The sequence below is a fragment of the Oncorhynchus keta genome, chromosome 21 (genome assembly GCF_023373465.1).
Source record: "Oncorhynchus keta strain PuntledgeMale-10-30-2019 chromosome 21, Oket_V2, whole genome shotgun sequence".
Classification (NCBI taxonomy): Eukaryota; Metazoa; Chordata; class Actinopteri; order Salmoniformes; family Salmonidae; genus Oncorhynchus; species Oncorhynchus keta.
In genome coordinates, this window is record NC_068441.1 from 28,098,906 (window position 1) to 28,112,728 (window position 13,823).

At 39.6% G+C, this 13,823-nt stretch overlaps 1 protein-coding gene across 50 annotated transcripts in view; it reads right to left on the reverse strand.

Annotated features, from left to right (window-relative positions):
* Positions 1-829: 829 nt before the first annotated feature.
* The window catches only part of znf740a (zinc finger protein 740a), a 39,705-nt gene continuing 26,711 nt past the window's right edge, over positions 830-13,823 (reverse strand). For 36 of the 50 annotated variants that reach the window (XM_035797138.1, XM_052473642.1, XM_052473638.1 and 33 more), the window contains 7 exons: positions 13,282-13,365; positions 11,427-11,510; positions 8,962-9,045; positions 6,898-6,981; positions 5,914-5,997; positions 5,323-5,441; positions 830-3,679 (listed from right to left, as the gene is read on the reverse strand). In XM_035797138.1, the coding sequence (XP_035653031.1) occupies positions 3,506-3,679; positions 5,323-5,441; positions 5,914-5,997; positions 6,898-6,981; positions 8,962-9,045; positions 11,427-11,510; positions 13,282-13,365 (713 nt within the window). In that variant the 3' untranslated portion in view covers positions 830-3,505. The remainder of the gene's footprint in view (positions 3,680-5,322; positions 5,442-5,913; positions 5,998-6,897; positions 6,982-8,961; positions 9,046-11,426; positions 11,511-13,281; positions 13,366-13,823) is intronic. The other 14 variants (XM_052473640.1, XM_035797111.1, XM_052473651.1 and 11 more) reach the window with 12 other exon arrangements.

Here is a 13,823-nt window from a genome sequence, read left to right on the forward strand (position 1 = left end):
TTAAGGACATTACAAAGTTGGATCAGTGTGGTTAGTGTGGTTTTCCACTTTAATTTTGAGTGTGACTCCAAATCCAGACCTCCATGGGTTGATAAATTTGATTTCCATTGATCATTTTTGTGATTTGTGTCAGCACATTCAACTATGTAAAGAAAAAAGTATTTAATAAGAATATTTCATTCATTCAGATCTAGGATGTGTTATTTTAGTGTTCCCTTTATTTTGAGCAGTGTGTATATATAAATATATATATATATATATCAGTCCCAATGAGTATGTAGCTTAGCAATGTTTCAATAAACCAAAGAACATACATTCTAGCCAGGTAGTGGTGTGATATTAGCCTGGTCCCAGATCAGTTCGTGCTCATTGTCAAAACAAATGTGTTTGGCACGACAATGAGAAGTTGGCATGATAGTGTAGACTGGTACTCTGATTATCAGGAATCTCCAATAGGACACCGACTAGTCTTTCTGCACACATCTCATATTTCCTCTCAACTTTGGTTCCCTCGAGGACTCATGGTGTAATTGTGATAACGTACAGGAACTCAAGTCCTTTTGTTCAACCGACCTAGAATACCTCAAACAAATGCTGACCGTTTTATCTCCCAAGACAATTTTCTTCGGTTATAGTCACAGCTATGTATATCCCCCCTCAAGCCGATACCGCGACGGCCCTCAAAGAACATCACTTTCACAAGCATTTCACAACACGCACAATAACATCTGCTAAACACGTCTGTGACCAATACAATTTGATATATTCATATCACGGATTATCCCCCCAGATAAGGCTGTTGGAGTAAACAGAGGAAACAAAACTCAAGTCTTTTATAAAGTATTTTATTTCAGCATAATGGTAGGAAGCCTCTCCCCTTACAATTAAAACTAATTGGATCACAAGGGTACATATTAGTTTCCCCATTTTTACAATAATCAAATGTAACATTTTTAAAGAAGTTATTTTTATGCACGTATTTTGCTTAGACAAAATAATAATCAATATAAGATCCTATCTTAACTGAGGACCATAACTCTGCATGCAAGACTAATAAAGACAAAGAAAATACTAACTTGTGATAGCTAATGTAGATGCTGTTGCTTACCTAATATTTCTATCAATATAATTCACTACAAATAGAAGGGGACCTGTATAAAAACAGTCATTTTCTTGAGGTTCTACCACCTCTAATCTTGAAATGACTAAAACGCCCTGGGCTCTCAACACAGTACTGATCCAAATGGTTCTGCCATCTTTGTCAAGTTGAGTAGTAAGAGGCTCTGTCTAAAGACTAAAATCTAGAACATTTAAAAAAAAATGTATCCATATTTCATGTTTTTTACTTTTGTTTTTATCACTCCAGTGTTTATATTATCAGAAAAAAAGGTCCTTGAAACATTACCAGAATCGTCAAATACAGTAGAGCAGAGAGCAAGGAGCTCTTCTCTAACCGCACCATCCTTTACCTGACCCTTAGAAGAAAATAAACCTCACTGTATTAACTGATCAGACTCAAAATATTCTATTGCATTTTCATCATGAGATTGAGAACAATACTTAAAAGGACAGAACTGAGAGGGCTTTAACACTTAATGGCAACCAACCTTGCCCTGTGGCCTCACTAGTGGGTAGTGGTGGTTACAGGTGGCATCCTTTCCACATTTCTTGGGGCAAGGGGTTGCCAATTCATACAGTAAGCTGCAGTTTCTTAACCCTGGTACTAGAATACCCCTGTTTGCTGGATTGCTTCATTTAATCACTCAGGCATTTTTAAAACAGTTAAATATCTTAACTACTGCAGACTGTACATCGCAACATTTCTGGAATATACATTTGGCATTACTAAATAAACAAAAGTACATTGGTTTCACTAACAGTAGTAGCCTGGCGACATTGAGAATCATTCAATTCAATGACTCGGTTTAAGTGAAGTCCAACATACACTGGTCCTCAGTACCAGGTTTCAGAGATCCTTCCCTAAACTGCTCTACAAGCCCACAGACAGGCTGCTGTGGAACACCACCAATAGGAATACTGATTAACCAGGACAAGAGTAGATAGATATTAATGAAAGCATCTCTGTGCTCTGTAGCCATTACACTTGGAGGGGGTAAACCACAGACAAAGTTCAGTACAGGTTACAGTCATTCATTACAATATAATTTTACACTACAATGATTATTTAAGAGAGATCTTATTCGAGTTAAGGCTAACCCCCGAAAGAACATGACAGAAATCCTTTATACACACCTACCCCAATCTCAGTTAAAGGCATTTGTTAGTGTGTAGCAAAGTGAAACAAGTGTTCATTTAACTATGAGAAAAATGATCTGTATGGCCTTTAGCTGGCCAAAGCACTGCCTGACAAATTGAAGTTAGCACTATTAGCATCTCACTGGAATTGTCAAACTCCCCTCACGTAATCATTCAGGAACCCAGGGTTAAATTATTACCAATAATAACCAGCACTATATCAATTCTCAACGAACAGATGAAGGAATATTTGCCTATGCCTTATAGTGCCATTGTAGTAAGCAGTGTTCTATAAGGGTGACAGCTTTGGAAAAACATACCCAGCTTTTAAAAAGGCAGTGGCGCATCCTTATAATCGTATCTGAAAATTATAATTAAACCATGAACTAAAAAAAACTAAAGGAAAATTAAACAAATAACATAGGCACGCTCTAAGGCCACAAGACTGTGTATACCTCCTGCTATGCTCTCAACACGAGGATCTGTACAAACAAAGTAATGGAACTTGCTGAAGCTGCCATCTTGTGCCGTTGTTTTCCACGTACATCTTTTTAAGAACTGACTGTAAAAGAGAGCCTGCGACCTGCTCCCATAGACCTCCGTACATACACAGTTAAAGGGTGTAATGTAACTTGCTAACGCTATCATCATGTCTGTTCCACTTCCTGAGTCATCAGCAACTTTATCCAACAAGAACCACAATATCCTCTGACCTGACCCTTCACTTCTGACCTGTTAGGACATCCTCCACTTGCCTATATCGTCCTAAAATCAAACTTTATGGAACCCCTTTTTAGTTTTAGTTCTGACACCTGTACCATTGTCTGACAACTCTTTTTTTCTTTCACAAACTACATTTTCTACAAACGTCCTGTGTTGTTTATTGTTATATAGATATATATATATCCCACTTCATCATTGTTATGGTGTAACAAACATTAACACCCCCCCCTCTACAAGAGAGTACCACCAACAGCAAACAATACATCTAAATAATAATAAAAAACAACTTTTAAAAAATAGATTAAGTACAAAATAGACCAGCGATTATCGAAGGAAACTCGCTCTCAAAAGAAGACAAAAACATCTGTCCCGCTGTCATAGTAACCTCAGGACCCGAGATGAAGGATCAGTCTTTGCCAAAGTGTGGCGCCACTGAGTGCAGGGTTGAGTGAGACTAGGTGGCCTGTCCTGTCTCTGGGAGATGGTGTGTGTGTATGGAGGGAGGGAGGATGGGAGGGAATGTCAGTCAGACAGCCAGTCGACCAGGGGGTGGGTGAAGGGGGCTCCAGGTGGGTGGAGCGGGTGGGGGCTCCTGGGAGTAAGGGCGGGGCTCGCAGCACGGCTGGTTCTCCACCTTGGCCACACCACGGCCCTGACACAGCCGCCGATGTCGCAGCAGCCGGTCCGTCCGCGAGAAGTTCTACAACACATACATGGAGGATTTATGCAGCATTCATTTAAACAGATAAGTGTGTACACATGCCCAATAAAATTAAGCCCACTGTGTCCGTTTGGTCAATGGGCTTTTCTGGTGCATGTGGGTCAAATCCAATCTTATACAACAGGTGTAGACCTTACCGTGAAATGCTTACTTTACAAGCCCTTAACTTTATTTTCTTTGAACTGCATTGTAGGTTAAGAAAATAGACTAAATAAAGTAATAAAGTAAAGTAATAAAATAACACTGAGGCTATATACAAGAGGTACCAGTACCGAGTCAATGTGCAGGGGTACAGGTTAGTCAAGGTCATTTCTACATGTAGGTAGGGGTAAAGTGCCAACGCATAGATAATAAACAGCGAGCAGCAGCAGTGTAAAAACAAAGGGGGTCAATTTGTAAATAGTCTGGGTGGCTATTTGATTAGCTGTTCAGGAGTCTTTATGGCTTTGGGGTAGACACTGTTATGAAGCCTTTTGGACCTAGATTTGGCGCTCTGGGTACCGCTTGCTGGATGGCAGGAAGCTTCGCCCCAGTGATATACCGGGCCGTACGCACTACCCTCTGTAGCGCCTTGCAGTCGAATCCCGAGCAGTTGCCATACCAGGCAGTGATGCAACCGGTCAGGATGCTCTCGATGGTGCAGCTGTAGAACTGAGGATCTGGGGACCCATGCTAAATATTTTCAGTCTCGAGGGGGAAAAGGCGTTGTCGTGCTCTCGTCACAACTGTCTTGGTGTGGTTGGACCATGATAGTTTGTTGGCAATGTGGACAGCAAGGAACTTGAAACTCTCGACCCGCTCCACTACAGCCCTGTGAAGGGGGATGTGTTCGGCAATCCTTTTCCTGTAATCCACGATCATCTCCTTTGTCTTGCTCACGTTGAGGGAGAGTGTGCTGTCCTGGCACTGCAATGTCTTGAACACTGAACTGTAGTCAATGAACAGCATTTTCAGATAGGTGGTCCTTTTGTCCAGGTGGGAAAAGGAAGTGTGAAGTGCGATTGAGATTGAGTCATCTGTGGATCTGTTGGGGCGGTATGTGAATTGGAGTGGGTCTAGGGTTTCCGGGATGATGGTGTTGATGTGAGCCATGACCAGCCTTTTAAAGCACTTCATGGCTACCAATGTGACTGCATGTCAGAGTATGTGCATACATTCTCTTACCTGTGGGCACAGCTCATAAGGAGAAGACTTATTTTTAACGTGGGCAGGCAACGTATGTTGGTATATCCGTGTGTGTGTGTGCATGACCAATGCAATACATTCTCTTATGTGCTGGCACTGCTCACCCTAAAAAATAAAATTCTAACCTGGTAGGGCATGTCTTTGCTACGTGTCTATCAGCGTGTACATGTGCCTCTGACACCATTCTCCAATATGCGGTCACTGCTCACCCTGCGGCAGATGTTTTGTAACGTAAGAGGGCATGACGCTCTCTCCTTGCTTCGTGAGCATGTCTGGGTGTGTATGTGTTCCTCAGTGCCAGCACGCAAGGCACGTTCTTCTACGTGTTGGCACTGCTCACACAGATGGCATCTCTCCAATGCAGGTGTGTATATGTACGTGCCTGGGTATGTGTGTGCCTCTTTCTCTGTGCCTCGTCTGTGTCTAAGTTATTTTACCTGCTGGCATCGCTCACATTGATAAGGCTTCTCTCCGCTGTGGACACGCTTGTGTCTCTCCAGATGGTAACGCTGGATAAACCTCATGTCACACATGTCACAAGCAAACGGCTTCTCCCCTAAAAGAGAACAAACAGATTCATCACATCAAATCCACAGACAAACTGTATATGATTTACTCTTAAAAGTCTACTGGTTACAATAACCAATCTACAAATGTTTGTTAAAGTGATGGGAAACTTTAGATCTTTAGATCTTTCTTTAGATCTTCTGACATCAAAACTAAGACAAACTATTGAATATGAGCTAGTTTCTGGACAGGAATTAAGGATAAGAAACTAAACTTGTGGTAACATTTTAAGATGTCTTGTCATCAACTCATTATGTGTAGATAAAAGTGGAAACTGATATTTGTTTTTGCTTTTTAAATCAAACCAACTCGATGCCCCTGAAAAGTTTTGATAGTTTGAGGCTGGTTCAACAGCTCATCAAATGACATGACAATCCAAACTCGAGTTTGTTGTGATCATATATTTGTTTTGGTTAAAATAGCTTTTATTGGGGATAAGGGTACAGTAAATGGGGGCATACCCGTATGAGTGTGGCTGTGTCTCTCCAGGTGGTTACGCTGAATAAACCTCATGTCACACATGGAACAAGCATACGGCTTCACCCCTACACACACAGAGCAATGCATTAGCTCTCACTCCAAAGAGTACAACACAAAAATCAAGTTAGCACTACAAATACTATTGTGAGATAATTGTTTGCTACCATAAGCATGTAACAATTACAGTAAGAGTGCTTTACGTGTCATATCACGATGTGGACCCTGAAGATGGGGGCTGTTGATCACAAGGATGAGAAGACGTGGCAATCTGACTTGTTTATTAAGATCTAATGAACACGACTTTTTTTCATCATAAAACACTACTAGCTAATTAACAACAATCAACACACGCAATTGTGAACTAATTGTGAACTAAGCACCGAATAAAACTATTAAGAACAAAATCTGTAATTGTGTGTCAGAGCCTTCGCAGAACGTATAATCCCACTGCAAAACAACTAGCTAAAATAATCATTAGACAATGTAAAAAATAGTTGTAGTTTCAAATTTTAACTAAATTCTTCACTAAAATGATTATAGCAATAGCTACTTAGCTGCAGACAACGTCTCACAACAAGCTTACAATATGATATCGTTTTACTTATGGAAGTGCTTGACCAATTCATGTTTGGAATAGCAGGAAATAGATTGTTATAGATGTATTGTTCAAATAAATGTTTTTATTATGTCAACATCCACATGATAGCTAAATTAGCTGAAGATCTTTAGGGGTCTAGCTTTAAACAATAAAAAAATGGAACTTGTACTTGAAGGTATTACAAATATTAATTTGTGTTGCTGCAGTATTTTAAACTTAAAATGAACAATTTACTAATTTATCACTACAAAACTATGTAGATGAGACATTTTTATTTTCTAGCAGTCCTTCATTACGTGTGTGAAAATACATTACGAACATCCTTTACTAGCTTGTATGTGTGATAGGTACGGTGTGCGGACTGTACCCGTATGAGTGAGGCAGTGTCTTGTCAGGTGGTAGCGCTGAACAAACCTCATGTCACACATGGTGCAAGCGTAAGGTTTCACACCTAAATGCACAAAGCATTGAGATATTACTTTTGTGCCTCACACCATTTTAAGTCCAATAGGAAGTTTAAGTACAGTATATCCATTTACGCTAAACTGATTTTTACCACTAATTTCAATTCATGCAATGACTTATAGGGGATTCAGGTGGAAGAATCAGGGAGATGTTTTCTCCAACTATTTTTTTTAAATGTATTTTTCAATGCTTTAGTCCACAACCACAACACATCACATGAGCTGATGATGTAATCTTATAGTAAAACTACCCCTTCTCATCCTAACTTATGGAAATTCTGGACTTTTTTGGATATTAAACCTAACATATATTTCACCTATATTTCTTTGTGCATGATGACTATCATATACAGTACCAGTCAAAAGTTTGGACACCTACTCATTCAATGTTTTTTCTTTATTTATACTATTTTCTACAAACTACGAAATAACACATGGAATCATGTGTTAAATCAAAATACATTTTATAGTTGAGATTCTTCAAAGTAGCCACCCTTTGCCTTGACAGCTTTGTGCACTATTGGCATTCTCTCAACCAGCTTCACCGGTAATTATTTTCCAACAGTCTTGAAGGAGTTCCCACATATGCTGAGCACTTGTTGGCTGCTTTTCCTTCACTCTGCAGTCCAACTAATCTCAAACCATCTCAATTCGGTTGAAGTCAGGTGATTGTGGAGGCCAGGTCATTTGACGCAACACTCAATCACTCTCCTCCTTGGTCAAATAGCCCTTATACAGCCTGGAGGTGTGTTGGGTCATTGTCCTGTTGAAAAACAAATAATAGTCCCACTAAGCGCAGACCAGATGGGATTGCGCATCGCTGCAGAATGCTGTGGTAGTCATGCTGGTTAATTGCGCCTCGAATTCTAAATAAATCAGTGTCACCAGCAAAGCACTATCACACCACCACCTCCATGCCTCATAGTGACAACCAGACATGCGGCGGTCATCTGTTCACCTCCTCTGCATCTCACAAAGACATGGCGGTTGGAACCAAACATTTCAAATTTGGACTCATCAGACCAAAGGACAGTTTTTCAACAGTTCTAATGTCAATTGTTCATGTTTCTTGGCCCAAGCAAGTCTTTACTTCTTATTGGTGTCCTTTCGTAGTGGTTTCTTTGCAGCAATTTGGCCTGATTCACGCAGTCTCCTCTGAACAGTTGATGTTGAGATGTGTCTATTACTAGAACTCTGTGAAGCATTTATTTGGGCAGCAATTTGAGGCTAGTAACTAATTACATTTACATTTAAGTCATTTAGCAGACGCTCTTATCCAGAGCGACTTACAAATTGGACTTATCCTCCAACAGCAGAGGTAACTCTGGGTCTTCCATTCCTGTGGCGGTCCTCATGAGAGCCAGTTTCATCATAGTGCTTGATGGTTTTTGCGACGGCACTTGGAGAAACTTTCAAAGGTCTTTTTCCGGATTGCCTGACCTTCATGTCTTAAAGTAATGGAGTGTCATTTCTCTTTGCTTATTTGAACTGTTCTTGTCAAACTATGGACTTGGTCTTTTACCAAATGGGTCCATCTTCTGTATACCACCCCTGCCTTGTCACAACACATCTGATTGCCTCAAACACATTAAGGAAAGAAATCCCACAAATTAACTTTTAACAAGGCACACATGTTAATTGAAATGCATTCCAGGTGACTAACTCATGAAGCTGATTGAGAGAATGCCAAGAGTGTACAATGCTGTCATCAAGGCAAAGGGTGGCTACAGTGAAGAATCTCAAAATATATTTTGATTTGTTTAACATTTTTTGGTTACTACATGATTCCATATGTTATTTCAGTTGATGTCTTCACTATTATTATACAATGTAGAAAATAGTAAAAATAAAGAAAAACCCTGGAATGAGTAGGTGTGACTGCTCCTGTACATCCTGCTAACCCTATATGCAAGGTTTGAGGTGTGGCCTGATCTTGGGTACAGTGGGTACGGTGAGCGGACCCCTACCCAAATGAGTGAGGCTGTGTCTTGAGAGGTGGTATCGCTGGTAAAATCTCTTGTCACACATGGTGCAACCATATGGCTTCACCCCTATACACACAAGGGCATCAATACGTTACTTTGTGCCTCTTGTTAGTTTTCCACTAAGTTTTCCATAAAGTTCAGACAAATACAGCACAACAGACAATATGCACCAAGTGCTGTCATCAACATTCTGCCTTCACACAACAGGACTGGTGTTGACAACTTCTTATGGGGTAAGAAACCAGCTATTGTTAGCAGCACAATGTTACAAAAATTGTAGATAAAGTAGACAATTGATTTCCATGATAACTTCAAAACACACATTTGTAAGGCATGTGATCATCATCAGCACAGTGAGTGTGTACGCTGCTGTTCTGACTAGGCCAAATCACTGCAGGAAAGTCACTTCCTTTTTGAAAAATAACAGGTAAAATAATCCTTAAATAATGCTGAATTTACCTTAGCCACTTTTAGGGGGGAAAATGAGAAGGGGGACTGAAAGATCTAATGACTAGTGCAAACATTGCCAAGTTGGAAATACGGAGCAGGAGAAGGTGTTTTCAGATTGTAGACATCTTTAACCCTTTCTGCAGATTCCAATAACTGTCCTTTCACTAACACATCATAAACTGTCTGGATTTAAAATACACATACAATTTTGGAAGACATCGCTACAACTGGGAGTTATTCCAATTTGAAACTTATTGAGGCATGACGTCCTGTGTTTTTAGTGATCATTTTTTGGACAATTAAGTTTCATGCATTTATTTTTAATTTTTAAATCGCTTATATCCCCCACACATCTCATCAAATGTAATCTGGTAGTAAAACTAGCCTTTCAAATCCTTAAGTGAAATTACATTATTAACTTTTTGGGGGATCAAACCTAAAATGTAGAGAATATATTTCACCTATATTGCATTCAGAAAGTATTCACACACCTTGACTTCCTCCGAATATGGATATGTTACAGCCTGAATTTAAAATGTACGTGTTATGACAAGCGTAAATAAGTTCAGGAGTAAAAATTAGCTTATCTCTGTACCCCACACATACAGATAATTGTAAGGCCCCTCAGTCGAGCAGTGAATTTCAAACAACCGCAAAAGACCAGGGAGGTTTTCCAATGCCTCGTAAAGAAGGGCAGCTACTGGTAGAGATACATATATACAATATATATATACATATATATATATATATATATATATATATATATATATATATATATATATATATATATATATATATATATATATATATATATATACATATACATATATATATATATATATATATATATATATATATATATATATATAAATATATATAAATAATATACATATAAATAATATACAATGCACCCAGTCACTACAAAAATACGGGCGTCCTTCCTAACGCCGCTGCCGGAGTGTAAGGAAACCGCTCAGGGAATTCACCATGAGGCCAATGGTGACTTTTAAACAGTTACGGAGTTTAATGGCTGTGATAGGAGAAAACTGAGGATGGATCAACATTGTACTCCATAATACAAACCTAATTGACAGAGTGAAAAGGAAGCCAGTACAGAATAAAAAATACTTTAAAAAATGCTTCCTGTTTGCAACAAGGCACTAAAGTATTAGTGCAAAAAATGTAGCAAAGCAATTCACTTTTTGTCCTGAATACAAAGTGTTGCTTGGGGCAAATCCAATACATATTACTGAGTTCCCCTCTCCATATTTTCAATCATAGTGGTGGCTGCATCATGTTATGGTTATGCTTGTAATAGTTAAGGAATGGGGAGTTTTTTAGGATAGAATAGAAACAGAATGGAGCTAAGCACAGGCAAAATCCTAGAGGAAAACTGAGCGATGAATTCACCTTTCACCAGGACAATAACCTAAAACAAGGCCAAATCTACACTGGTGCTGCTTACAAAGAAGACAGTGAATGGCAGAGGTATAGTTTTGACTTAAATCTACTTGAAAAATCCATGGCAAGGCCTGAAAATGATTGTCTAGAAATTATCAACAACAAATTTGACAGAGCTAGAATAATTTTTTTAAGAAATTGACAAATTTGCACAATCCAGGTGTGTAAAGCTCAGATTTACCCAGAAAGACACACAGCTGTAATCCCTGCCAAAGGTGCTTCTACAAAATATTGACTCAGGGGTGTGAATACTTACGTAAATTAGATACCTGTATTTTATTTTGAATAAATCTGCAAACATGTTTTAACTTGTTATTATGGGGTATTGCGTGTAGATGGGCAAGAAAATCTATAAATCCATTTTGAATTAAGGCTGTTACACAAAATGTGGAATAATTCAAGGTGTATGAATACTTTGAAGGCACTGAATACATTCATTTGAGCACGACTAGCATATAAATTCTGCCAACCCTGTATACTGGGGTTCAGGTGTAGCCTGATCTTGGGTAAGGTGGGTACGGTGAGCGGACCCCTACCCAAATGAGTGAGGCTGTGTCTTGCCAGGAGGTAACGCTGGTAAAACCGCTTGTCACACATGGTGCAACCGTATGGCTTCACCCCTATACACACACACAAGAATATCAATACATTACTGTAATGCCTCACACTCCATATTGAAATCTTCCAATATTAGGTTTACCATAAACATCAGGCACAATAACAGCTGGACTAACAATATGCACTAGGTGCTGTTATTATCAACATTCTGCCTTCACGCAACAGGGCCGGTGTTGCCAACTTTTGGGGGAAAAAAGCTATTGTCTAAACATTGTCAATATAAGTTGTTAGATTATACACATTTTCAAGGCATGTGATCATTAGCCTGTCGCAAATTTCTGAAAACTCCTGAGGCAAACGCTCGAGAATGCTTTAAATAATTGCTGAATTCGTCCTGACTCCTAATCACTTTCAGGGGTCCAAAATGTTGCTAGATCTAGTGACTAGTGTAAAGTGGCCAAGTTGGCAATACTGAGCAGGATTGGGTGTTTTCAGATTGTAGACATCTTTAACCGTTTCTGCAGTTTCCAATAACATCCAATCCAATAACAATTATCATAACTGTCTGTCTTGAAAATACAAACATGTTTGGAAGACATCTCCACAACTAAGTTTTTAATCTTATTGATTGATGCATGAGTTAGAGTGGTCAATGTACTTGTTTTTTTTGCCAATTTCTTGGTAATACATTTTGCACACATCCCATGAGCTGATGTCATCTGGTGGTAATATTAGCCTAACATTAGCTTCATTCTCAAGGGTAATTACATATCAAACATAACTTACAAAATATTATATATTCACCAATACATTTCGTTGTGCATGACTAGCGTATAAATCCTGCCAACCCTGTATACTAGGGTTTGTGTGTCCTGATCTTTAAGGGATAGGTTCACCCAAATTGCAAAATTACATTGGTTTACATACCCTGTAAGCAGTCTATGGACAAGGTACATGAGCAATCCATGCTTTGGTTTTATTTCCCTGACACGGTTTCCAAATGCTAATAGTGTTTGTTTATTTTTTTTATTTTTATAAAATGTCTTTGAGACATTTTTCTCCCCAACTTCGTGATATCCAATTTGTAGTTACAGTTTTGTCCTATCGCTGCAACTACCATACAGACGACTCAGGAGAGGCGAAGGTCGAGAGACATGCGTTCCCTGAAACATGACCCTGCCAAGCTGCACTGCTTCTTGACACTGCTCACTTAACCCGGAAGCCAGCCGCACCAATGTGTTGGAGGAAACGCTGTACAACTGGCGACCCTGTCAGCGTGCATGTGCCTGGCCCGCCACAGGAGCACGATGGGACAAGGACATCCCGGCCAGACAAACCATCCCCTAACCCAGACAACGCTGGGCCAATTGTGCGCTGCTTCATGGGTCTCCCAGTCGCAACACATCCCGGGATCGAACCCGGATCTGTAGTAAAGCCTCAAGCACTGCAGTGCCTTAGACCGCTGGGCCACTCGGGAGGCACGCAAAATGCTACTATTTATAGCACAAATCCCATTCAAGTCATGGTACCGATATTAGCATTTTCCGCACGTCCAAATCATCCAAGTGTCAAAAATGTATTGTGCAGCTCAGTCACGTCGATGATTTGAACATGCCTGAAAATGATAATATCGGTACCACGATGTGAATGTGATTTGTGCCACAAATGCTAAAACTCCAGTATTTGGACACCGTGCCAGGGAATCTAAACCAAAGCATGTACTGCTGTCATACCTTGTCCGTAGACAGCTTACAGGGTAAGGAAACCAATGTAATTTTGTAATTTGGGTGAACTATCCCTTTAATGACAGAAGTACAGTGAGCAGAACCATACCCATATGTGTGACGCTGTGTCTCGCCAGGTGGTGGCGCTGATAAAACCTCTTGTCACACATGGTGCAACCATACGGCTTCACTCCTATACACAAAGAATGTTTTATTATTTTTCTGTTTCACACTCCATCATCCATCCATCCTTCAAAGATGTGTGAATCTATTGAATAGCATGTGTATGAGTTTATACTTGATTGATTGTTTATTAATCACTGTTGTAAACCTATGCAATTATAACAGAGGATTAACACTGAAAATGTCATTACACCGCCACTTCGATAACTCGCGGTGGTCGTTGGAGTCGAACAAAGCACACGTTTTTTTGTTTTACGTGGGAATTGGGGTTGAGCAATAAAACGTCATCTGTACAGAACTCACTTTTAAAATGAAAATATAGGGCTTTCCATCCACTGGGTTCAGAATGTAAACGTGAACTTGTCATCAAGTGTGATTTCTCTCATACCTAAAACAACACTTGACACGGAATTACAAGAGAGCTAATAATAAGCACAGTGTTATCAACGTGCAGCAGAATGGACCCGT